Source organism: Aulonocara stuartgranti (genome assembly GCF_965226115.1).
Source record: "Aulonocara stuartgranti genome assembly, chromosome: 7".
NCBI lineage: Eukaryota > Metazoa > Chordata > Actinopteri > Cichliformes > Cichlidae > Aulonocara > Aulonocara stuartgranti.
Window position 1 is genome coordinate 11,877,982 of NC_138945.1, and position 27,137 is coordinate 11,905,118.

The window sequence follows — 27,137 nt, forward strand, 5'->3', positions numbered from 1 at the left end:
AGAATATCATTAAAAATCCTTCAAAGTGCTGTGTCAGTGATATGTAGTGATTTAAAACCAGATTGAAATTTTTCAGAGATCTTGTTAAAATCAAGGTGGGCCTGCAACTGTAAGTAGACCACTTTTTCCAAAACTTTAGAGAGAAAAGGAAGCTTTGAGATTGGCCTGTAATTGGACAGAAAAGTTGGGTCCAGGTTACGTTTTTTAAGAAGAGGCTGAACTATAGCTTGTTTAAAGCATGATGGGACATACATGCTTAACATAACATAATATAATTTACAAAACACCTAAACCCTATATTTAACTGAAAACAACATCTAATGTTAGAACCTGCCAATATTAATTTAATACAATCTTTCTTGAATATATGCTCATTATAAATTTATTGTAACACTTTTCAAAACTGTCGAATCAGTGAAATGCATGAAACTTCTACACAACGCAAGGCTCGCAAAATTTCAAAATCTCTGGTAGCCCTTTGAGCCGGCACAATTCAGTTTTTGGTAGCCCAAAATAAATTTAAGTAGCCCGAATAAAAAAGAGAGCATTTTTATTTATGTTTTTGTTTCTGTGGGCAATAATGCATTTCTTGCATTTCTCATGGGTTCTGATGGGGTCTTTCTTAAAATGACTGGTCCCAGTAACAAAGGCACTTGTTGACTCACAAATCGAATGAAACTCACAACACACCTGAGAGAACATCATGTTATTTAGCTCGTCATATTCCAGCTACAGAAATTCTTTTGTCCATGAAACCAAAAAAGCTGCGCTTTTTTTTTTTTTGCCTCATTGTCTGATTTGTCATAACTTTTCCGTTTTGTGATCGGCTTTTCTTTGGCTGTCCCTTCTTCACCCTGACCTGTCTTATTTGGCTGAGCAGAACTAAAATACCGGCTTAAATCTTGCTGCTTTTACACACGTACTTACATAACGGTCAGCGATTCTCTGCGCGATCAACTTCTCACATGTTTAAGCTTGCTGCGAGAGATTTCACTTGTCATGTTTGAATAGTAAGCTAATGAGTGATAAGACTATGTCAGAGGAATTGGTGTGCAATTAATCGTCACTCACCAATCAGTGCTGCTGCTCTCTACACACCGTTCACGCGATCGCAAAGTGACGGTGAAAGCAAAAAACAAGCGCAAATTCAAACGCGATTTCAATATGTCACATATTGACAGTGGCTCATCAATGCCAATGACATAATTACCCAGCTACATTTTCGAAAGAATGCAAAAGCATTGACATATATTTTTCCTTCCTATGATAGCCCGACGGGCAGGGCAGAGATAGATTTTGGTAGCCTGACTGGAAAAATTGCTAGCCCTGGGACGTTGTGCTAGCAATTTTGCGAGCCCTGCAACGAACATTGGCTTTCAGTCCATCTGTGTCTTTTGTTAATGCACTAGAATTACAATAGTTTAAGATGCTGTTAGAAAACTTCAAGAAGTAAGCAGAAATCAAAACAAAAGTCAACTTCAGATATCAGTCTAAATGGTCAGTAAAGGGCTCCAACATTGGCATGGGTAATTGAAAACATCTGAAAACATTAGACACCCCTGTCTAACAGCCCTATCCCTCTCCTTAGTTTGTACATGTAACCTTTCTCTGCAGAAAACACAAAAATAATATTTTTTATTATTCTAGGTGTAACAGAGAACATGGTGTATTTTGGTGGTGGTGGTGGTTTACCTGCTTAAAGCCGCTAGTCCCACAGTCACTGTCAGGGAGGAAGCCTGTGGCATGGGTGCTCTGTTTCTGCCCAACAGAACTGGTCTGTACTGCTTGACACCACTCTGTTAAATATTTCTGTTCTCTGTCCTCTGAGAACCAGAATGTGTGATACACAAAAGAGATTAAGACAAGACCAAACAAACGCTGTGTATATGTGTGTGTGTGTGTGTGTGTGTGTGTGTGTGTGTGTGTGTGTGTGTGTGTGTGCAGTCATACTTTTTTCTGTCTCTTCCTTGTATTTCCTCATGTCCTTTCTGGTGAAACCTGTCAGCCTCAGAATATCCTCTAGAAAGAACTCCTTCACCTCAAAGTGTCTTCCTTTGACTACAGGAAAAAAAGGAACATTTTTGAACCCCTCAAGTTATATCAAATAAAATGAAAACATGACTTTTCAACACATATAGACAATCCACAAACCTTGGAGAAGCACACTCATTTTTTTATTTCCCAAACATATGAACTTATTTTTGAATATGGAAATGAACTGTTCCTGAAGGGAATCCATGAAAGCATGTCCATTTATCTTATCTGTATTAAAAAAATAAATGCCTTAATGTGATCTGTAGCTGCTGTACAGATTTATGTTCAACATCGACATGAATAAATTTCCTTCCATGTAACTTTGCTCAAATTACAAATGAATATAATTTGAAATTAATTTTGCATTTTAATTTCATCTGGATTGATTTAAATCCACTGTTGACTGTAGAGCTGCAAAATTACAAAAGAAGTATCATTATTTAAATAATTATGGACTATATTTTGGGCAATGGCTACTGTTAATCTAGAAGCTTTTGTCATGTGTTTCTTTGTTTATATAACGAAAATATTTATACTATATCAAGTATATATAACTGTTGCTCCATTGGTGAAAATAGTAGTCATTTCATTATTTGTAAGTGTTTCAGGACCTTGCTCTAAACCGCAATCTTTAATCTATTATCTCAGTTGTTCAGCTGTGACTCAGACTATGCAACCTTGTTTCCACTAGTACAAAAAAAAGAAAGGAGCTGTCATAATGAGCAAGCTTGCTATACTTATGACTTTAGATCATTATTATGACTTCTCATAATTACAAGATTTTTTTTTTTTTTTTACTACACAGGGTTATTTTTTTAACCTCTACTTGTCGCCATTATCCCAGATTTTGCTCTTATTGTAAAGCATTTCCTCTCATTGTAGTAAAAACAAAGGTAACTAATAAAGTAAGCAAAGTGCTAAAGCATCACCAGCTGGTATTAATTTTGATTTCACTAACACTTTGTAGACAGGTTTGTAGACTTACGGTGAATAACTGGGCAGGAGCCAAAGTATTGACGGAACAGGTCTATATCCAGAGCTGCACTAGACAGGATCAGTTTTATTGTGGGAATCTTCTGAAGCACATCCCGCATCTTCGTGAGGAGGAAGTCAGTCAGACCATCACGCTCATGCACCTCATCCTGTTGAGAGTCAGTTTTATTTTCTTTTAACTATCTCCATTGGTTTAATGTTGCTTTCTGTGACATGTTGTACTACATCTTGCCTACTATGTGAGAAGAGGTAACTTCTTGAAAAAGCAAAGAAGGCAGCAAAAACACTACATTCCACTAGGACAGTTTTCATTTATTTACTATTTATTTTATATACCAGAAACATAACCAAGTATAGCCAAAAATCTAAATCAATTGGACTGCAACTGTCAGCACCAACTTGGATGCCGCTGCTTGGCCATGGAAACCCATTCCATGAACCTCTCTATGTCCTATTCTTGAGCTAATCTGAAGGTTATGTGGAATTTGGAGGTCTGTAGCTATGGACTCTGCAATAGAACCTCACTAGTAGGGATGGGTATCGTTTAGGTTTTATCCGATACCAATACCAAACCAGTACTTCTGAAACGGTGCCAGTGCTTAAACGGTGCTCGAACCAGTGCTTAAAGAATGGAGAACACACAATTTGTCCAAAAACCTCTTATGTTCAGCTGTTTTTTTGTGAAAAGATAACAATGTTAGCCTTTTCTGCAGCTATAGGGCATATATGGTATCACTCTTGGCTGGAAGCAGTGCTTAATCAATTGAAGAAAAAAAAAAAAAAAAAACTTTGTCCAAAAACCTCTCATGTTTAGCTGTTTCCCACTTTTTCTTTTGTAATTTTAGCCTTTTTGGCCAGGGTGAAGGGAGTATCTGCCATCAAACAAGAAGACAGCCGCATGTAACTACGACTGTGTTTGCTAGTTCACCTTACATGCATTAATGTAATAACGTGATTAGCCTACTCAACGTAAATTACACACGAACAACATTAAGCTACTCCCTCAGAGAAGAACGGCTGCTGCTGCCGTCATCATCCATCATCATTTCTGCTACACTGGCAGGGCTAGGGGCCAGGACTCTACTCCTCGGGTTCTTGGGGGATGTTGCTAACTCCGCGTCCGATAACAGGCACCACACCCGCAGTAGATGTGCTCGGTGTGTGGTTCGCAGCAAGCTATCAAATACGGCGCATTTCTCGGCTTTTAACAAAATGCTATACGTCGCCAGGTGTTTCATCAGATTCGAGGTGTTACCTCCTTTGCACAGTATCACCTTAAAGCACTTGTTGCAGGCTGCTGAGTTTGCATCTTTTGCTGTGAAGTACAGTCAGACTTTTGACCGCTTCGCCTTGGGCATTTTTAATCTGTAGCTCTGCTCTAAAAGAACGTACGCACCTGTGCCCACCTACTACGCTTGCAAAGGTAAAATGATTGGCTAGAATCCAAAGTGTATGACATCTCGGGGGGGGAAGCACAGAAATAAAGCACCGAAATGTGCGCTGCTTTTTGGTCTGGTTACTACAGTTTATGTCAGAACCGGTGCCTTAATAGCACTGGATACCGGTACCCATCCCTACTCACTAGGTACACTGCTCAGTGATTTTACATGGCATCCTAAACTCCTAATTGCTTTCACTTTGTTTTAATATCACTAACAGTTTAATAGATGGCTTCCTATCACGGTATTATGCTATTATCACTGAGCTCCTGAGAGAGACCCATTCTTTCACACATTTGGAGAAGCAGTCTGCGTGCCTAGGTGCTTGATGTTACCTTGATTTACACAAGTGGCCCTGGAAGTGATTGGAAAAGCTGACCTCGATTATTTGTATGAGTGAATAATGTGTGAATACTTTAGGCAATATAATGTAGATGAAAGTTTTTTTAAGACTATATGCTGTCTGCTTGTATAATCCTCATACCCACCACAATGACGTGTGTGACAGTTGTCAGGCTTGCATCTCCAGTCATCAGTGTTCTGAGGAGTACCCCACTGGTGCAAAAAGTCAGCAATGTCTTGGGAGATACCCTGAGAAATGCAAAGTATTCATATTTATAATTCCATTTTAAGAAACATGTAACTTCCAAACATAAATCACTCTTCAAAAAGTGCGAAGCATGTATTTTAAAATGAATTTCGTATTTAAAAAGCTCAGGTTTTTCATTGGCTCTGTCATGCTTCTGACATCACTTACATGTCAGTACTGTCAATGCTTCAGCTGAAAGTTCACACTTGTAAAACAAGCTGAGAGGACCTCAATGCAGGCGACTGCAATATCAGGATGAAAATGTTTGCTATTAGACTTGCATTGAAGCCAGATTGATTTTATAATTATTTAGGAATAAAAACACTGTTAATTTGAGATCTTTAAAAGGCAAAAGAATGAGATCACGGATCCCCTAGTGACAGGATGAGGAGTTCAGTCAATCAGCTTAGAGTAGGGCTGTGTTCATAACATTGACATTGTTGGCATTGTCCATTAAACAGTTCAAATTTAACGTAATATCTGAGTGTTTCTTAGTTTTAGACTGTTCAGTCAAATTTTCTTTTTTGCTAGTTTAGTCAACTGAGAAATTAATCGCTAGGAGCTTCCTTACAGCAAACACTCTCAAGCAGACAGGAAAGGAATTGCGATAAAACGAAAACTCTATTTTATAAACACTGGCTGATTACAACATGTTAGAAATCTCTCAGTGTGCACCATTAAGCTCATCTCGTCTATTCCGCACTGAAACAAACAAACCTGAGTTACTATGGTTTTTGTGTTTCAGTGTGGTGCCAGGCCATTTACTGTAAATTAAGCTAATTTTAACACCAGTAAGCATGACTTATTTTGTGTCAGTAGCTAACTGGAGTGTGCATTGATTTACAATGACAGGGGAAGAAATCAGAAGACGTGCGTAACTGGCACAACAGGATGTCTCAACACTATGAGCACAATGCTCAAACTTTCCAAGAGCCAAGCCTCACTATTCCACAACAACACAGGGATGAGGAGGACAACCCTAATGCAAGGGTTTTCAAAAGCAGAATGAAAGGCAGAGCCTTTAGCTATAAGGCCCATTTACTATGGAATCAGCTCCCAGATTAGATTTGGGAGAGAGAAACTTTATCTAATTTTAAGATTAGGCTTAACATTTTCTTTTTTGATAAAGGTTATAGTTATGGCTGCCATAGTGTTAGGCTGCTGGAAGGCTTCCCATGATGCACTGAGCGTTTCTTCTTCGCTCATCTTTTTTTTTTTTTTTTTTTTTTTTTTTTTTAAACTATCTGTGTGTTTATACACCACTACTGTATTTAATCACTAGCATTATACTCTGGCTCTTTCTCTTATCGTTTGCCTTTTCTCCTGTCTTTCTCTGTTCTCTTCCCATTCCCCTCACCATCACAGCAAATGGCTGCTCCTCCCTGAGCCTGGTTCTGTCACAGAGTGCTTTTTTCTATGGGATTATCTAATTGTTGGATGTTCTTTCTAACATTGTAGGATCTTTACCTTACAATATAAAGTGCCTTGAGGTGACTGCTGTTGTGAACTGGCCCTATATAAATAAAATTAAATTCAACTATACTGTTGCTTTATATCCACAGCACATTATTTACAAAGGGACAGGTCTGCTTTTATATTTCGGTTTTGCCTCTAATGGTTTTTTTGGATATGAATTTTTTTTTAGGTTTAACTCTGATTATTTTATCAGTTTAAAAATTATTTACAGTTGCATGTGTACTGTGAACATGTTACAAGTCCTTTGCTTAACTGAAACCTAAATATAATTTGGTCATTTTTCGCTTTGGTCTTATCTACCTGCTCTCAAGTCTGATGTGATAGCCGACAGTCTGGCCCACACCTTCCCCCCTCTCAGCTGCCACTCTATCAGCCACAGCAATGGCAGCCAGGCGTCTGGGCTGAGTGCAGAAGATCCTGCAGGACTCTCCTTTCTTGCTGCAGTCATCCAGAAGGAACTGTGGGATCTGGATAAAATATATCAATATGTATAACCACATTGAAAATGGAAAACCCCAACACAGTAAATTTTAAGATCTATTTTTCCCAGACACAATATATAATTATGACTTTATTTTTTTTAAAACATGCATTAAATATTTTATCAACTATACTTTTGAAAAGAAACCCATTCTAAAAAGATATTCTTTGGATATTTTTAACATATTATAATATTAACATAACATATAGGTACAGGTTGAGTATCTAAATATTTTACTTGTTATAAGCAGAGGTACCGGAGGTAAGGTTACCAAGTAACCTCCACATCCTAAGAGCAATTACAGCCAGAGGCTACTGGTGCGTTGTCTACGTTTTCAGTGTGTATCTTAGGATAAACATCTTAATAAATAAAAAAATGTAGAAAGCAAACATGACTAAGATGTCAGAACCGAGTGTTGGAATATCTATTTGTCCACAGACACACCTGTGTTGTTTTTCCAGAGCCAGTCTCTCCCAACACGAGCACGACCCTGTTTTTTTTGATAATTTGGATGATCTCCTCCTGGTGTTCATGCACAGGCAGGGAGCATCGAAAACTGTCCAGCTCTGATGGACTTCTCCTCCGAGGAACCATAGGAATCCCATTGTTTAAACGTCCGCTCGCTCTGTTCTTGTCATAACTGTTGTCTGAAAGAACACAACAAAGACAGGCTAAGAAGAATGCAGCTGCTGACTGAGCTATATCCAAAGACGAAAGGTGTCAAAAGATATTTCTGTTTCACTTTGTGTGTGTGTTTGTTATTATTTTACAATTACTGTTACAGAAGCACAATATGGGAGATTTGGTCCACATCAAAAAGCGTTTCAAACCCATATGACTAGTGCCGTCAGGCTTGGAAACACACACACACAAAAAAAAAAAAAAGACAGCTGAAAGTGTGCACAGTCTTTAAAGCAATTTGGGTCTTTATTTTGAAATGTCCAAACTGGAATAATAAGCAAAGTTGACTTTATTTCTGTCTGTGACTTTGTACCTTTATATTTTAAGACATAAAGTTATAGCCAATGTATATCTACCAATGTTCTCCCCGTGCAGCCCAGTAAGCTAAGAGTCAACATTTTGCTTTAACATCAGTTTGGTCCTTTTTTTGTTGTTTTCTCTCCAGTTCATAGAGAATATTAGCAGTCATCAGTAAAACACAGCTGTATTTTATGCACACACAATGACAGTCACCAGGTTCTGCAGGCACAGATATGCCACTTTTTTCATTGGGTTGTATATCTATTCGTTCCTTCTTGCTGACGGGAAACCTCTGTAGCAGACTGCGGATGAAATAGAAGGTATTCTGGGAGAGTGTCATGGGTATGGTTGGCTGAGGATTATCCGTTTCATTCTTCTTCCTGATGGTGACAAAGCGATTTGGTCCCTTTCTGAAAGACAAGGAAAACGTTCTCCATTACCATACTTATTAAAACTTGTTTTGGTCTATTGCTCTGGGGGTTTCTGTAATTGTAAGTTAGGCTTGACAGCTCCTCAGTCCCAGTCTAGCTTGTGGGGATGTGTGGTTGGTCTTCAGTGAAGAAGTGATGTATTTGAAACCCCTGTTGTTAGGTTCACTAATGACCTTCCCTTTGCGTGTAGCAGTAAAGTGAGGCATAAGTGATAAAAGAGGATTTTGAAGGAACTGGAAAGAGAGCTGTTAAGGACAGAAATGACTTAAAAAGCATAATTTAATAAATGTGTGCCAGGAACTGGTCATGCTGCAAAAACTGAATTGCAGTATTGTGAAAAACAAGACACTGTTCCTTGTATTAAGTGGGACTCACAGACAGAAACGTCTTGTATTTCTTGTTACACTGCTGTCAAGTTTTTGGGTTTTTTTGTGAATTCAACATTGGTTATTCAATATAATTAAATTTCTTCTTTTAATTACCCACCAGTTTACCAGCTGACAGTAAGATCTGACAAGTCTGACGAGAGGTATGGTGGTGATATGTCTAACTTAGTTGCACATACCTGTTTAGTTACCTCTAATGAATGTGGCTTAATTAATTTTAGATAAAATGTATAATCTTTAAATGCTAGCGTCTCAATCACCTCAGAGAATTTTATAGTTCCTGAAATAATCTAGAATAATTAACATTTATTAAAATTTAACCAATACTACTTTACTAGTCTTGCAGTAAATCACATAAAAATGTTTCAAGGATTAATTGAAATCTTTGATGAAATGTTCTTTTTAAATATTCAAACCCTGTTCATATCACATTGTGATTATACTTAAACACAAATTTGCAAATTGATTATAATTCAGTGTCTCTACAAATGCAAAATCTACAAGGTGTGATCAAAAGCTATTTACTGATATAATTACAATGGACTATGTCTGTACTCCTGTAACTGGAATTAAATTAGATAACTTTAATTAATCCTTGTGTAAGTGCTGAATAGGAAGCAGAGCAGTTATTCAAGCATGCATAGTTGTTTCTGAAAAGAAGGCTTTTGTCAACTTTTGGCATCTCTGAGGTAAATTGACCTCAGAGATGCCAAGTGCAAAGTTGCAGGAGAAAACACAAACAGCACAATTTGTAATGACCACTGGCATCTATGTATTCACCCTAACACTAATAATTCCTAAGTATTATATTTCTTTTTATTAAGGAAGTCCAGATCAGCAATAAGGTATGGCTATAGACATTATATGCAATTGCAAAGTCACCATTAAAATCACTTAAATCAAAACTACAAACCAACTTTACTGCAGATTAATGCTCTGTCTCCCTTTTAAGAAAGAGGGTACATTCATTTTTAAATTACTCAGCTCATTTTCAGTGCTAATTACTTACATTTAGCACAAGGTGTAATGACTAAGATACTGATGAGCAACAATCCTGGAGGAAGAACTTACCCTTTGCTCTTAGAAATGTAACCCAGAGACTGGGCCATTCGATGAATGAAAGCCCTCTCTGTACTGGTCAAGGAGGAAGGAAATTCCGTCTCTGTTTAGTCAGGGAAAGAAAAATAATAAATAGTAGCAAATTATTGAGTGACAACCATAATTATTTTCTGCTCATTCTGGGAGATGTAATGAATATGACACTGGCAAAATGATGTCAGATACTATAAGAATGAATGTTTTTCATTTTCTTATATAGACCAATAAAAACAGCTTATACCTTTCTGGTCACTGTACTGAAACCTCTCAAAAGCCAAGGTCACTGCTATCTTGACTTCTTCATCAATATGAATTTCTTTAAAGTTGCTGACACTGGAACCATGTTGTGGTGCATTATGATTCATGGATGGTTTTTGTGTAGCTGCACCAATTTTTGACATATTGCACTGCAAGAAAACAACAGAAAAAGTGTTGTGAAAACATACATGCATGCATCATTTCCTGCAGCCTATTTGTTGTTAACCTCTAAACAAACCAACATAAAAAGAGAATCTATAGACTTGCATATCTCCTGAATGTTATTTTTTTCCCCCCTGAGACTGTGACTCTGTTCAGCATCCCCACAACCACTGGCATGACAACAGCTGAAGCTAAGTAAGCAAGAAACTTCAGACAATCTTGCCTAATTCAATGGTAGAGGAATGTCTGAATGCACTAGTGATGCTCTAGCTAAAAAGAACTTTTAAAAATCAAATATTGTAGTTAATTTTTTTAATGCGTGATTCAAAATGTTCTACTGTCTTTTAAGCCACTTAAATCAATCAATGTCAACTCACCACTATGTTATTGATTCATTTGTTTATTGTATTTCCATCTAGCTGTGTGAGGTGGTATTGCTATTGGGTGCTTCAAAAAGGAAAGATATCAGAAAAGATAAGGTGTTAAGTACATTAAGCTAGCTGTTAATTTACTAACAAATACAAAACATGACTAAAATGAATGAAATAAAAATCAATAGAGTCCGAAGTTTCATATATATGCATTTATGTGACATAAATCGCAAGCACACGTTTTTCCCACGAGTCCACAGGTCAGCCACATCTTGCTCCCTCTGTGAGCTGTATAATACCTGTTACTGATTTATGAAACACACCCATGTTAACTGGTGATCGTCACAGCTTTACAAAGTCAGGTGCCTGCTCAACATAATGCACCATCATACTATTATTTTGTTCAAAATAAAGACACGATTCATTTTCATCGGTTCAGTTATGCTGCTGGATTTCTTAAGTTTATGCGCGCGCTGTTGTGAGTATCAGTATCAGAAAAAAGTCAAATGGCAATATAACCAACAGATGATTTTTGTGGTGAGTGGAACTGCAGTACGATTGTATTGGACCTTATGGAAATCGTTCATCCTGATCTGTACTTTGGCGTAGATGAACCTTCAAACTTTAACCAGACACATGATCCCTTGTGCTTCCCGAGTGGCGCCAGCCCTACCTAGTTATGGTTTGGTCTGTTTCAGCCACTCACAGTCATAGAATGCTTCGAGACTCTTCTTTGGAGATACATGTCGTTTTCGAACAATTTTCTTTCCCGCCAATTACAAAACCGTAAAGGTAGCATCCACAACTAATGAGTTTAAACATTTTCAATCATAACCGAGAGAACTACAGAACTACAGTTCTCGGCATAGGGTAGTGCTTGTGGATCACAGTGTTGGTAGGCTAAGATTATACCTGTTTTGACCAGAAGTTGGAATACATTTTAGACGACTTTTACTCTTGCTTTCTACTTATATCATAGCTGCGACTTGAAACCTTTGGACACGTTGACATGCTGCCAAAACATCACCAAAAAGCATAAAAACAGTGAAGTTGGGACATCAATACTAATCTACTTTTGATTTATTTTTGAAAAGTTATCCAAAGAGTGCAACTTGTGTAAGCCGTGTAACTTCTAGCATAAAGGTTACCACTACATTACTAGCATGCTATATAACTACGAAACAGGTGCAGTTCTCGGCGAGAAGCATCTTACAACTTTAGACAAAGCAGTCTTTCGGTTAGCTACGTTTGCTTTAAAGAGCCCTCTTAACAAGTGGCTTAAGTGTTTCATTGTTTTGGTGGCCAAATACAGAAATAATTTAGCTAAGAGGAAAGGAATATCGTCATAAAATGTAGCTGACTGTAGGTCCAAACCTGACAGAAAACGAATTTAGAAATTATATCGTACCTTGATTAGTGAAGACGTTCGACTGTAGTCTCAACAATTCACATAGTAGGATGATTCACATGAATACGCAAGAAGCCAAAGCTGAATTGAGTTTCCTTTTTATGTAAACCTTAGACCACCGCTAATCTGATCCATTTAAACCCGTGTTTTTGTGTCTTCTTCTTCTTTTGAGTTTATTAGCATTACCGCCGCCTACTGGACTGGAGCATGGCTCCGAAGGCTGAAAATTCAAGTAAACCGTTTGTTTCAAGAATATAGGTGTTATGTATATGTTACATAGATGTGTATTTTTCACCAAGAAATTTTTCTGATGTTACCTTCAAGTTATTTCTCATGCGTGCTTTATAGATAGATAAATGTATGAAAGAAGTGATTTAATGAATCTATAAATCAAAGAAACATAGCTGCACGAAGGTATAATACAAATTATGTTTAGAATCCTATGTCTAACATGTGTATTCACCAGTCACAGAATGAAGAATTACCACAGAGCTTTATAGAGAACGGCAAGAATGATTTTCTGAAGCGTTCTTCATGGCGGCGAATCGGTCTGAGGGTGAAGGAGAAGTGTGGAGTTGAGTGGGAGTGATGTCCATGATGTAGAGCAGTTTATTCAGTGACCTCCTGTCCATCACTGACTCAAACACCTCCAAATTCTGACCAGTGATGCAGGGTTGCAGATGAGTTTGTTGATCCTGCTGGCATCTCTGGCACTGATGCTGTCCCCTTCCCTCCACGCCAGCAGCAAGCTATTTCCTCCTGAAGTCAACCACTATCTCTTTTGTCTTGCTGACACTCAGAAGGAGGTGATTTCTTTGAACTCAACAAAGTTCCTTAACAGCTTCCTGTACTCTCACTCTTGTCCACCCTTAATACACCCAACTACTGCAGTGTCATGTTTAACTGTTGTAACGGAAATCTGAGGTGTACAAGGTAAACAAGAATGCCAATAGGACCATTCCTTGTGGTTCCCCAGTATTACTAACCACCACATCAGACTGGGAGCCCCCCAGGCTTACAAACTGAGCCATCTCACAGGGTCAAAAGTATATACACAGGTTCAAATATAACACCCCCATGAATTTTTTATTAAATGTCTCTTAGGTACAGTAGTTGCACCTCAACCAGATGCTTTTGGTAGCCATCAAAAAGTTTCTCTGGTGGTTCTTGGCAGAACTGATTTTAATTGGTTGGTTCCCCAGCACAGACCCAGCTTTAAAGTCAAATTTTTAATAGGGTTGAAATTGGGATTTTTGGGGATGCCATTTTTCACAACTCAAATCAAGTTAAAAGTTATATTCCAATTCACACACAGTAAAGGTTTGAGCTGTCAGAAATATTCAAATTCAAAGCCACACAGAACAAGCCTGGAAAAAGTAGGAAGTGAGTGCTGTTACCACTCAAGAGTGGTAACAGCAGCATTAGAAGTTAAAACTCCAAATCTAGAAGAGTGGTTCCAGCAGATTGCAGGCACAACATTAGAGGTCTCTGTGCAGAAGAGTGTAGTTTTAAGAGCAGCTAAGACACTGTACAGACTGTTCAAACTCCCAGGCCTCTGGGTCGAGGACCCAAACTTGAGGATCACACACATATCAAACCCAGAGGATTAAATGGAGTAGATAGTAGTAGTGGTAGGCAAGATTTTTCAGATTGATGGGAAGTACAGCTGTACTACTTAGGGCAAACACCTAATACAGTAGAAAGGACTACTGGGATGCTATATGCATGGCGAAAGGAGGGGTGACAGACTTAAAGTACAAGGCTTTCACTGAGTTGCATGTAAGGGTGGACACTGAGGAACAGAAAAATGACTTGTATTGATTGGCTGAGCAGAGAGACTGAGCTAGAAAGGACATGTAGCAGGTTAGGTGGTTAAGAACAGAGATGGAAATGTGCTAAGTGTGCTAAGTGAAGAGAGTGTTGAAAAGATGAGAGAGCGAGGACAGATGGAGGACAGATGACGAATTGGAAAATGCAGAGAAATTTTTAAGGAGCAGCTATGAAGAGAATGATAAAAGGCAGTTGGCCCAGATGACATACAGCATGGGGAGGTACAGGAGGTATGGAGATATTTAGGAGAGAGGGCAGTGGACTTTTGGACCACATTGAAGGGAATTTCTTGATGTATGATTTTATTTTAAGTAAGTTAAATTCTGAGACTGAAAAAAAGTTTTTATTAACATTCTCATTTAAAGTCAAAACACCCCAAAATGAATTACAGTCAATGGTAAAAGTAAGTCCCAGGGATTCACTTTACTAGAAAATACATCAAATGCAATGAAATCATCTGCAAGTGCATAATCCCTCCAAGGAAAATGAGAACTGCTTGAGATGTGGTTTGAAAACAGTTACTCTCAGTGAAACTATAATCTATAAAACTGCCCTTGCTTTTGTTTTCTGATCTAGTGGCTCAATGGTGCCATCCTCCATCAAAGTAAATAACCCAAACTTTTCCAGTTTTCATGCCAACAGAATACCATAGCAGTCAGATAGTGTTGCTATGACTGAGAACTTTTACAGTTAAGAAATATCACAGGAAACATGGTAAAACATGGTAGATGTGGTAAAAGGCTATAATTAAGACTGTTCGAAATAGACTGAGAAACACAGGTCTAAAGCAGATCGCAAATCAGTCAGATTGAGCTTTAATGATATATGAAAAAATCATCTTTGTACATTTGTACATATTTGATGGTGAAAATGCAAACATGACACCAAAATTAAAACTATTGTGTATAAGTGCTGCACTACCATGATGCTAATTAAACTGAATGTGAAATTCACTTATAATTTCGTATTTAAACTGGAAGATATTTGTGCAGTCCTCCATGTTTTTCATTTGAATTGTCTTCGATTCAGCTAACTCTAATCAAAAATAAAAGAAATATCCTGCTTCATGGTCATTCTCATAATGGCAGACCTTTTCACTTCTTGGATCTGCAATCATCAGCTTTATATAGTGATTTTAATATTGGCAGTCATAGAGTGATACAGTGACAGAGTAACATGAATTTAATGGCATTCAATCTAAAGACAACTTTATTTCTTTCCCAAGTCATTATTCAAAGATGTTATACAAAGTTCTATATTTCTGCATAAAATCTAAAGTTTCTTGAGAGGAAAAAAACTGAAGAACACTGTAATATCATTAAGCCAGTTTCACTGTTAAAAGACACCGTGCAGAAAATGTTTGCTACTTAACTGAATGACTGGAGGAAGCTATTATCTGAATATATTATAGCTTAAAACCAAAATATAACATGACAAATTCAAAAAAAGATTCGCTGGCCAAATGCACTAAGGATTAATTTCCCACTTTTTACTGTCATCATAAATGTACTTAAAAGTTCAAAGTAAATGTTTTCAAAACATCATTTACCTGTAAAAAGTTACTGATTTACCTGCGTAGTCCTCTACTATGGTTTACCTCTTTCAGGAAAACTTACTCTGAAGTGAGAAAGGCAACACACATGCACATAAAAAGCAAGTCAAGATGAGAAGGAGATGGTTTAGTTACATCCTTAATATCCCTTGTTTACTCATATCCTTAATTTAGAATGTCTCTTGAGTTCAAGGTTTGACGTTACAGAGGAGGCACAGATCAGCATCAACGATATCAGTAATCGAAACTCTTCATGATGGCGTCTCTGTCAAATCTGAAATGTAGGAAAGCCTTAGAGGACAGCATTGGCTCATAATCTCTACTCTCTTGATGACCGCAGGAGCTGCTTGGAGCTGCATCTGTTAAAAAAAAAAGCCGTTTAACTGTGTGATGTGGCAATTGGAGGCTATCAGTGGTCATCATCTATGAAATTAAATTAAATTAAATTAAATTAAATTAAATTAAATTAAATTAAATTAAATTAAATTAAATTAAATTAAATTAAATTAAATTAAATTAATCTTTATATGCATAAAATGGAAAGCACAGAAATTAAAAATCATTTGTCACACCAAATAAAATTATTGCTCCATACGTAACTTGATGCATTAGAGTGAATGGTCAACCATTCAGGTCAAAGGGATGACTACATAACTACTGTTTGCCTTTGAGAACCACATCACCATTATTTCAATAGATTCAGATGAAATTTACTTATAAGCAGTTAGATTTATTGCACACACTCCTATTGTGAGCATTACTCCATTAGATAATGATATATTACATGCATTTTATTAACAGTGTTAATAACATGTGATATGAAGGATGCAAGGAGCATTTGCCATTGCTGACTGTCCAGAAGGCTCTTAGATAAATTGCAGTGAAAGGAATATCTTGTCTTTTTAAGTGCTCCTTTGGTCAAATGAGTAGAAATAAACCCTCGATCTATGTAAAGGCTTTCGACCAAATAGAATGTCAGAGTGCTGAAAAATCATACCTCTTTCAAAACTGTCTTGTAGTCTTCGCGGTTGAAGTCTTTTATCTTCCTTCTGTAGAATCGGTTAAAGAGTGTGATGCTGGTAATTCATTAACTAGTTACATGATGCCAAATTTAAATGCTTACTAATATTATATATTCAATAAAAACAGCATCTGAAACCCTTAATATTAGCTAAGTTGCACCAGCAGAAAGTGCATGTGCTGTTTTTGACTGATGATCTTGAGACTTTTTCTGGTTTAAATGTCAGCATAATGTCTGAGGCTTCTCTGGTTACTAAAAACCGCTATCTGGACCAAAAATGTTTTGGCACTTACTAATATGGTTTTCACCTGCTGGTTGCTGGCTCCATTGTCACAAGAGCCTTTCTTCATATAAGGCAAGTCTTGAAATTTCTTCCCATTGCCTTTCACATTTGGTTTCTACAGAGTAAAGAACAGATTTTATGAGATGACTGTGGTTATAATAACAAATGACAGATTCTACTTCCATCTTATACCTATATAGTAATTAATAATATATTTAAATCAGACGTATTTAATAAAGCCTTGGCAAAGTCTGGACCTGAATCACATTGAGTACTCCACATGCAACTAGAACATAACAAATGCCTGTTCATACATGTTTATCTTTCTCATTTGGACTTGCTGAGACATACATTTTCTATGAGGACATAGGCTGAAAGAATCATTACACTTACTGATAGATTCTTTCCCTCATTTTTAATTATCTGCCTGCTGTTATCACATGGTGACTGACTGTAGTCTTTTTCTAACCTGGTTCAGTTCAAACTGGCCCAAAGTTTTCTGCTGCTTGTGTTTTGTCCAGCTCTCTCCTGGAAAGGCATCGCTACCTGGGAGGTGACGAGATTTTGACCTATGAGACAGAAGGAAGAACAAAAAGAAATTGGATTTTTGAAATTGCGGCAATGTATGAAAGTGTGGGAATTTCACTGAATTTCATTTCATGTTTTGATTTGCTTATGTTTATACATAAACATAACAATGCTTTTAAAAGCATTGAGAGCCCACATGGAGTACTCTCAGTGCTCTATGTGCACATGATGGTAAATTGCTTAGTCTGCCCATCTCAGAGAGACAGAAAAATTCCCAAATATTTCCAAAAACTAAGAGTGTCAACATTATCGTTATTATGCAACCTCACAGTCCATTCCTATGCAGAGTTCTAGTGATTGTCTACTTTGAGTGTGTGGCTTTCCGTGAATTTCTTGATGATGTTTCTCACTCCAGCTTTTTTACTCTAAGTCCTGTGATAACTGCACATCTTTTATGGGGTTGTTCTGTGGCTCAGAGAGGGGTGTGCAGTGGGTTCCAGGGGCAGTACCAGGGAAGGCTATTCCAGTTGCATGCCAGAGAGTTGGAGAGTCAAGGACATCAGAGCTGGCTGGTCTGTGAACTGTCGCATTGTAAATAAAGTAAAATCTGCATTGTGAGCCCAAATAGTCTGTGAGTCTGTTTGGGGCTAAGATTACACAAAGCCTGTTACAAAATCCATGTCCTTCTTTGTGAGCATCAACAGTTGTTTTTACTTGACTTCACAAGGTTTGAGCATCACAAGGCTAAAGCACATCATTGCACAGTAGAGCAAAGAATAAAGAATAAACCTGCTCTGTTAAAAAAACACTTTAGGTGAAAACTTTCAATTTCATAGGGGGGCTTTTGTGGATGCATGTCTCTAGATTTTTTAAGGACACCAAAGAACCTGGAGACAAAAAAACCCAAACATTATTTAAGAAACGGAATAATGTTCTGCATAAATGGGTCAAAATGCCTTTTAGTCTTTCATGCTTTGAATGGTAAATGGTAAAACTAGAAAAGCCTGCTGCTAGGACTGAGGCGAATGTGTCGAGCTCCCAGAAGGTATAAATCTCGGTAGAGCTGACGGGAATGGCAGAGTTGGTGATACCTGACATGAGAGATGGCTGCCCCTCCCTGAACCTGCTTGTGCCAGAGGTTTACTGTTAAAAGGGAATTCCTACTTTCGTCAAGTGCTTGGTAATAGGGGATTGGCTGATTGTTGGAGTTTCTCTCTAAAGCCTGGTGCGGACATGAACACAGACGGGTGGAGATCCGACAGCTGAGTAGTCATTCCTGTCATACTTCTTTGAAGTCCACTGCCTGGGCGTGTTTGTAGCTGGGGGATTGTGATGTAAATTTTCTACAGACGAGTCTGTGCAATCAAAAAACCAAGTAGTTGACCCTTGCTGTCACTATCGCATAACAAAATTAACCTAACAGGGACCCAAGCAGACCCTACCAGACTCATAGATTTAAAAATTATAAAACCTGCTTAACCCTCCGAGGGTTAATATTGCAGGGTCTTTATCCTATAAAATAATGCGCCTTAAGGTAAAAAATTTTGTAATTAGGCCTTATATAAATACAATTGACTTGAACTGACTACCGTGTGGGATTTCTGTTGCAGAATTGTTTGTTTTTTTACCGAATGTTGCTGATGTTTGCAAAGTCCTCATCACTGTCTGTTGACTCGCCTTTCCTCCGGCTAATCCAGTCTCGCAGTGGTCTACACAAGTAAAGCAGAAGATCTGCCATTAGACATAAAATCAAAAACATGACAAACAAGACGCAAAATTTTATTTAGACAGTTCAGAGGTTTGACAGACTTCATGGATGCACAACTGGTTGATCAATATGCATTAACTGGACCAAATTACAAAAAGAAGGCTAACTTATATGGGTAAGGATCATTAGTTCTATTTTCAGATCTGATGGCCCTGAAGAGCAGATCGTCTCTGACATCCATACTGATTTCAGAGCAGCTGCTACTTTTGATCCATTTCTCCCTCCATGAACTTGTTCATTTACTATTATGGATTTCATGCCAATTTCACTGAATATTTAAACTCAGTACATGAAACCACATCTTCGCACTGACATTCTGACCCTGGGGAGTACCCAAACCCATGGATGTGTTAAAGGAGATGAGCTGAGATGAGAAATACTTTATTCGTCCATCGTATATTGATATTTGAAATTACTTTGCTACAATAATAACTGTATTACAAAGAGTAATGGTGATCATCTTAGTGTGACAAAGAAATTGACATTTCTTCTCTTCACAATTCCATGGTGAGACTAAAGAGAGCACATTAGCACGCAACTTCTAGGAAGTGCTGGTAGAAGTAGAAGTATTATATGGTATAAGTACTAAAATCGGCCCAGTGTCAGTGCAACCTTTTTTTTCAAGTCTTTACGATAAGCTGGGCTCAACACATTTCACCTGAATTTCAGACAGACACAAGAGTGACATTTATTTGCTCATCTTATTACCAGAAAGAAAACAAACGTATACCTTGCTATAACTGAAAACTATCAATGGACAATAAAAATGATTAGATGTTGTTTTCTAGAAACACACCTTATAAATGGAATGGCCATGAAAAACCTGTTTGGGGCAAGTCCAAGTTTAGACTTTGGTGTCATGTCATTCCTGTGACAGGGAAGCTTCTCGATAGGAAACCATTCAATGTTCTACAAGAAAAGCAAAAAAACAAAACAAAAAGCAAAAACAAAGTGAAAGTGTAAACATTTCTGTCAGCTACAGACAGTACAGATCAAGGACCAGAAAACTTCTGCTTCACTGCAACACCGAATAATCTTCACAAACATTAACAGATGACTGACTACAGCTGAAGCGAGTTGACAGTAGGGTGAATTAGCAAAATGCCACAAATGCAAATAGTCTAAGCCATTGAGAGTAAGGTTTTTTCAATTTTTAATAAACACAGTCATGATCATTGCAATCTGTTAAGACTAGTGCATATAGTGTGACAGACATGATAAGGGTGTTTGCAGGAGCAGTGGACAAAAACAATACAGCCTCTTTTGTTCACTATCTACAGCTTGTGACAATAGGTGAGGGTTGTAGATATATCAACTGGTAAATGGACAATTTCTCGCTCAGTTCTATTTTCATCACAACAAACCATTTCAGTGTATTTATAACTGCACAAGCGGGCCAATTTTCTCTGCCATTTCCCTGCTCCCCTCTTCCCTCACTCGTGAACAAGACTCCAAGATACTTAAACTCCTCCACTTGGGGCAGTGACTTGTCACTTACCTGGAGATGGCACACTACCATTTTTCTGGCTGAGAACCATGCCTCAGACATGGAGGTGCTAATTCTCATTCCTGCCGCTTCACACCTAGCTTAGCTTTAGCATGCTGTCTTGGCAGATGCTTGCAAAGAACCAAAATTGTGTTAGCAGCATAATGCAGTTGTTTCTGTCCTGGATGCAGTTTTCCACTTTACCATTTATCTTGTCCTTTTGTGTAATAAAAATAAATATCCATATGTCTCTTTATTTTCCTCCTCTGACACATAAACTGAAATCTGCTGATTGTAGTGCAAGTGCAAGAAACGATAAGCGGAATAGATATGCAGGCAGACTAACAATTCCAAGGAACTGGACAACTGGGACCCAGTTTTCTAGAAGAATGGGTGCTCGATTCCTCTCCCCACCTTTATTGATAAAGTGAGGAATTCAGTCATCCAGAAAGGAGTCAAAGTAGAGCCACTACTCGTCCTCATCAAAAAGAACTAGCTGAAGTGGTTTGAGGATAGGACTACGATCCCTAAACCACCTTATATGAACATCCCTGGTAAGGTGTTCTGAGTGTGTCCTACTAGAAAAAGACCCAGGGATAGACCCAGGACATACTGGAGAGATTACACCTGTTAGCTGGCCTAAAAAGGTGTCAGCTAAGAGCTGGAGGAGGTGGATAAGGAGAGAGCTCTGGGCTTCTCTGTTCCCTCCTTTTTATTCAGTGCATTTTAATTCATTTTCATCCAGAAAGTGACAAAAGAGGCTTTGCACAAGCTCAAGACATTAATAAATCTGGACCGAAAGGTAGAAAAACTGTTGGTTTTTTTTACCCTTATCTCTTTTCTAGTTTTGGGGTTGAATTTTGTATCCTTGGACACTCCTGGTATGATGTAGAGCCGCACTAGTTGGTCAGTGATTTTCTGCTCTATGTAAACATCTTTGCAGATACGGTTCTTGATGTCAAAACCCGTCTCCTCCAACACCTGGAAAGCAACCATCATTATCAAATAAGAACTAAAGCCATTTTAAGATATGTGACTTTTATTTCTTTAAATTGATATAAGAACTGCCTGACTTACTTCACGAACTGCACAGTCATTTGGCGCTTCATCCTCATTAACCTTCCCCTTTGGAAAGCCCCAACCAGATTTTGCAAGGTAGCCCTGAACAAGCAGTACCTGAAATTGAAATAAAACAAAAGACCAGTAAGTTGAAACACACAGAATTCTTTTCATTCACCAAACACATGCACGAGTGTTCACAGGCCTCATACACTTGATAATTTACAAAAGAGGCAGCCCCTCTCCCCAAAATATCAGTGTCTCCCTGGCAGAAAACCTAAATCAGTTCTTTGCCAGGTGTGAGGAAAAAAGACCCAGCCGGAACACACTGATTCCATCTGACAACAGCATGAAACCCCTCGCTGTATAACAGCACAAAGTGCGACAGGTGCTTAGTGCAGTGAACCAGAGGAAAGCTGCCGGCCTTGATGGTGTGCCGGGTAGGCTACTCAAGGCATGTTCTGACCAACTTACAGAAGTCTACACAAAGATCTTCAACACATTCTTAGCACAAGCCAACATCCCACCCTTCCTGAAGTCTGCAATCATCCTCCCCCTGCCCAAGAAATCCACCCCTGACAGCCTGACTGACTACAAACAGGTTGCACTGTTGCTATGAAGTGTTTTGAGAGGCTGGTATTAAGACGCATTAAAGCCAGAAGCCAGCCAAAGCCTTATCCTGAGACCCACACCAGTTCACTCACAGGCAAAATCAAATGGAGAAACCATGTGCGAATGCTCTTTAATACACTAATCACAGACATACTCATAAACAAACTGTCTGCCTTTGATCTCCCCCTTCATACCTGCATCTGGATTAAAAAAAATTCCCCCCAGATTGCCAACAAACAGTAAAGCTCGGCCCCCACCTCTCCTTCACTCTCAACTAATTTCTGTGTGTTACACTCACACCTATCACCAGCTCCCCACAGGCTGCGCCCTGAGCCCGGTTCTATACTCACTATACACTCATGACTCACACCAATCCACGCCACTAACTTCATAATAGATTTCACAGATGACACCAACATAGTTGGACTCATCCAGAGGCTGTCCACCTGGTGCTCTGTGAACAGCCTCACCTTCAACACAAAGAAAAAGAAGGAAGTCATCAATGATTTCAGGGAGTACAGAGCAGACCATCTCCCTTTATACATCAACGGAGACTGTAGAAAGGGTCCAGGATTTCCGACTCCTAGGAACCCACCTAGCAGAGAACATCTCCTGGACTGCTCACACCACTGCCACAGTGAAGAAAGCTCAGCAGTGCTGGCACTTCCCTAGAGCCTGAAGAGAAACAAGTTGCAGCCGGAGCTACTGGTGAGAGCCTGCTATCATACTGCATCACAGTGTGGTATGCAAGCTCCTCATCCACAGACAAAAAAAAAAAAAAGAAGACTACAGCACATCATAAACACAGCACACAAAAAAAGTCACTGGCTGCCACCTCTCATCCTTTCGGCAAATTGCAGTTAAACACTACATCAGCAGGGGCATAAAAATCGTCACTGGCTCTTCACATCCAGGCCATAACCTGTTCCAAATGTTGCCCTCGGGTCTCTGAAGACGAGAACCAGTAGGCTCAAAAGTTTATTCCCACAGGCAATAACCCTGAACAAGAACAACTACACAAAAACAGTTCAAGTGCAATAACTACAGTCAGTGTAATTACTTTACTGTGTCAAATCTGTTCTCAATATGAATAAAGTGGAGATTTTTTAAATATTCATTTTTAGTATTTATTACAATGCACATTTAAATGAATCTTTTTCCTACTTTTTGTTTATTTATTTGTTCACACTGCTTACATGTGAGACACATATCTGGGTGTGTTTGGTTGCCAACCGGGTGATGTGATTCAAATGTCATTGTGTTTTCAAATGCAGTGACAATAAAGGCTTTGAAATGAATTGATACATATCCCTGAACAGGGTCCATTATCCATATCACAGTGGGAGACATCCAAGAAAGAGTCAAGCATGAAGAGTTGGATAGCACCAGGCGCAGATATGATCCACACCTACAGGCTTAAGAAGCTAACTGTGCTTCATGAGTGCCTGGCAGCATAAATGAACCAGCTGCTAATGGATGAGACACAAACAGAATGGCTAACTGAAGGCCGGAAAGCCCCGACACTCAAGGATTCCCAGAATGGACTGGCCCTATCCAACTACCAGCCATGAACCTACCTCATCGAACATCTCAGACATCATAGCAGCGTTGCATGTGCGTTGCATTACTGCAGACACAGTAATCCAACAACATTTCTATACTACATATTGTTATAGCATCCCAATTATAGCATGGCATCTAGGTTTTGTATGAAAAACATAGCACAGCAGGCCTGTAGCAATTTTGATGTAGAAGCCAAACCACATTACTACACATCTATAGTCATTGTGTGATGCATGCTAACCTAAAAAGAGGATTTTAATTCCTCAAACAAAAAGCACCTGCCAAATATTCAATACATTTTTCTGCCCACTACAAACCCAGGAACATTATTTACCATTTAAATTATAAGAATCTGTTGCAGTCAATACCATTTTTTATACTGGAAGTTTAGAAAACGTTTTCAAATAAACTAAGACCCATCCTAGAATCTACTATCCAGATTTCCTTAAGAATCAAGTACCAAAACGATAGGGTCCACAGAATAAAAATATTCCACTTCCACACTAATTACCACACCACTTGCTGAGATTTTTTGCCATATTGAGGAGTTGTTTTCTCTAAGTGCTACCAGATCTCAACATACAAATACAATACTGTCACTAATTAACACGGTGGCTAAAACAGAGGAAAAGAATTCACAGCCATTGCAGTGCATGAGTATACAACAACTCACATTTTCAAGGGATTCATCTAGAATGATTGCACCATAAGTGGGTACACCCATTTTGTACTCCTTCCACTGCTCAAGAACTTTCTGCACATCCTCTCCGTGAGGCAACAGAAACGGACAGTGATGGAACAGTTTGCAGCAGTCAAGAAAAATTATCTCTGCTAAAATGAAGTAACATAAACAGCAACTACACCTCATTTGATCATCTGAAGAGGTGCTGGACAACTACACTGCCTATTGTCATTATAAAAAATGCCTTCAAAAGTAATACACATTATAAAAAACAGATTTTTTTTTTTAAATCACAAGTTATTTAAAATCTCTGTAACATGTAAGGATATCAGCTTTGGCAAAGTCTCTTATCCCGCAGTGAGGAATTCCTGGAGTGTTTTGCATGCAGAAGTCCAGGTAGAACCAGTGGGCTAGCTCAATCTGGAAGCAAACTCGGATAGCATTGTCCCTTTCCTCACTGGGGATGTGCAGGATGAACCGGCTGGGGAAGCACAAATAAAGAAATGGGATTAGGACCAGAAACTGTATGTAGAGCTTCTCCTTTCACAGTACTGTCATTATACTTTGTGTTGCTCTGCAACTCAATGTTTGTACTGTGTCTTGTTACTTGATGTTGCGTTTTTTCCATTTTAAAGCTTAAAGGAAGGACATTAACCAGATTCTAACAAATTAACTGCAGACAAACAGTTTGCATGGGAAAATGAGAAAAACTTTGCTAATGCTGAGAGGTGCTTTCTTTGTGATTCTTGTAAACAACACTGAACATATATTACCAAAACCTTCCTTGACAAAGGGCTATTTAATTCTAATGTTGTTTTTGTTTGTTGAGCATCTGGTTATATTTAGGGAGTTAGGCATTCAAGTGTGATATGACTGGAGTCCATCTTAAGACATATGTATCCATATTTGGCTGTATAATCAACCAAATATACTTAACAGCTTTGATTTGCTGTTAAGTAAATGTGTTTCAGTCTGTGTATCTACTGGATCAGTGCTAGTAGCAATGTTCCTCCAGTTAACAGTTAAAAGCTTCTTGGCGAACAATAGGAACATGTACTCTTTTCTTACAGCATTTTACTCTAAGCACCAACACCGTTGGGTCTGTAGAATAATAAGATTCTCCCCTTTCATATCCTGCCAATACCCCAGGCCCTCTCCTCAGTCATCAGATTTAATTCAAGCTCCCACTTTTTTTTTTATACTGAGTTTAGTGCCATGTCATTTACTAGTGTCCTATAGATGTGTGAGATACGAATCCAAGTCGTCAGATGTTTTTCAGTTACCGTAATAACATATTAGTCAATACTCGTTCATCTTTTCAAGCTTTCCCACTCACAGTGGGGAAGGGTGTAGTGCCTTAGATATAGGTAGCAAATCAAAACTTATGGGAGACGTGCAAATTGGTATTGTAATTGAGCAAATGACATTATTACCACGAAGTCAAAGTTATTGTATTCAAGCCTTTATTGTTTGAATCCATTACCCTACGACGATAGGTTGAAACTGATGTTACCAGCCACTGGATTAACTCGTGATACAGTGCTTCGCCCACGCTCCTTCTAAAAGGGTGGATTTCGGTTTGATGTAGTGGTCATCCTACGGATAAATAATATTCAGTGCACCCTTTACTATGTTCACAGTACACATACTGACTGAGCTACGGAGAGCTACAAAGATAATACCATGCGCCATAGACGCCACTGCTCTTGATCTTGTACTTCTGTTCATCGTGATACCACTTAATCGGTTTTTGTGATAACAATTAAATTAAAGTAAATAACAGTGTTAGATGTCCCCAGGAAACATCAAGTTACCTGCAGAGATCGTCCAATACGCTGGAGGGTATCTCCACTCTTTTTGTTTCCATGTTGGTGCCAGACATCCCGATTCCTTCTCACCATCCAAGTACAAAAGCCATTAGAGTCGCACACTAGTCCATGGTTTTTAGTTTACGTTCTATTTCTAGCGCGATAAATCTCTAGCTTCAAACAAACTAGAAACGAGCAGCTTTCACTAACTACGAATTCGCCGTGCTCCTCCGGAATATGATGTTGAGGTTGCGTTCAAGTCATGTAGGATAGATGAAAATACATTGAAAGATAGTGGTTTGGAGAAGTGACGGGTACTAATTCAGCTGTGTGACTGTGGGTGTAAGAAAAACAAGTTTTTGTTTGTAGATGAAAACACTACACATTAATATTATACACCAACACAATGCCCGCTGAATGTGAGTTTATTTACACAGAATAGTGGACCTTTCCTGATTTGTGGTATTTCGAATGTTATATAAAAAAAATTTGACTCTCACAGGAAACTCGGACTCTCCCGTGATGCCAACGCGAACGCCATGTACAAATTAGAAGTTTATTATTACAACACCTTGAAATAAAATGAACGCCACGTTAGTTCACAACCGGATGTTCGTCATTTGGCTTCCCTTTCGGTCACATGATGAGCTCAGTCTGACGCATTTTTTTTCTTTCAATGAACTTTATGTGTCAACAACAATATAAACATATAAGGCACCGTTATTAATGCATCTATTCGGTTGAGCATTACAATAAGAGAAAAAGAAACACCAAAAAAAAGAGAGAAAAAACAAAAGAAAGAAACAAGACAAAATTGAGAGCATAGGTACAAAAAGTG

The 27,137-nt window shown here is 38.4% G+C and overlaps 2 protein-coding genes across 5 annotated transcripts in view; both read right to left on the bottom strand.

The window, feature by feature from the left end:
* The window catches only part of ythdc2 (YTH domain containing 2), a 42,445-nt gene extending 30,155 nt beyond the window's left edge, over window positions 1–12,290 (bottom strand). The window contains exons 1-10 of one of the 3 annotated variants that reach the window (XM_082540347.1): window positions 12,108–12,290; window positions 10,150–10,315; window positions 9,882–9,972; window positions 8,195–8,403; window positions 7,457–7,659; window positions 6,832–6,998; window positions 4,955–5,057; window positions 3,020–3,176; window positions 1,951–2,058; window positions 1,693–1,823 (exon numbers count right to left, since the gene is read on the bottom strand). In XM_082540347.1, coding sequence (XP_082396473.1) covers window positions 1,693–1,823; window positions 1,951–2,058; window positions 3,020–3,176; window positions 4,955–5,057; window positions 6,832–6,998; window positions 7,457–7,659; window positions 8,195–8,403; window positions 9,882–9,972; window positions 10,150–10,309 — 1,329 coding nt within the window. In that variant the 5' untranslated portion in view covers window positions 10,310–10,315; window positions 12,108–12,290. The remainder of the gene's footprint in view (window positions 1–1,692; window positions 1,824–1,950; window positions 2,059–3,019; window positions 3,177–4,954; window positions 5,058–6,831; window positions 6,999–7,456; window positions 7,660–8,194; window positions 8,404–9,881; window positions 9,973–10,149; window positions 10,316–12,107) is intronic. The other 2 variants (XM_082540348.1, XM_082540346.1) reach the window with 2 other exon arrangements.
* Window positions 12,291–14,736: 2,446 nt separating this feature from the next.
* Window positions 14,737–26,903, bottom strand: dcp2 (decapping mRNA 2). 2 transcript variants are annotated; one of them, XM_082540193.1, is made up of 11 exons: window positions 26,306–26,903; window positions 24,821–24,972; window positions 24,483–24,610; window positions 21,653–21,751; window positions 21,404–21,556; window positions 19,886–19,998; window positions 18,950–19,030; window positions 17,263–17,362; window positions 16,819–16,908; window positions 16,487–16,538; window positions 14,737–15,848 (listed from the first exon to the last, which is right to left on the bottom strand). In XM_082540193.1, exons 1-11 carry the CDS (start codon window positions 26,371–26,373, stop codon window positions 15,724–15,726), a joined length of 1,161 nt encoding a protein of 386 aa, XP_082396319.1. In that variant the 5' UTR covers window positions 26,374–26,903; the 3' UTR covers window positions 14,737–15,723. The 2 variants fall into 2 exon arrangements, with proteins under 2 accessions (XP_082396319.1, XP_082396318.1); XM_082540192.1 differs by having other exon boundaries at window positions 16,804–16,908; window positions 26,306–26,902.
* Window positions 26,904–27,137: the final 234 nt, after the last annotated feature.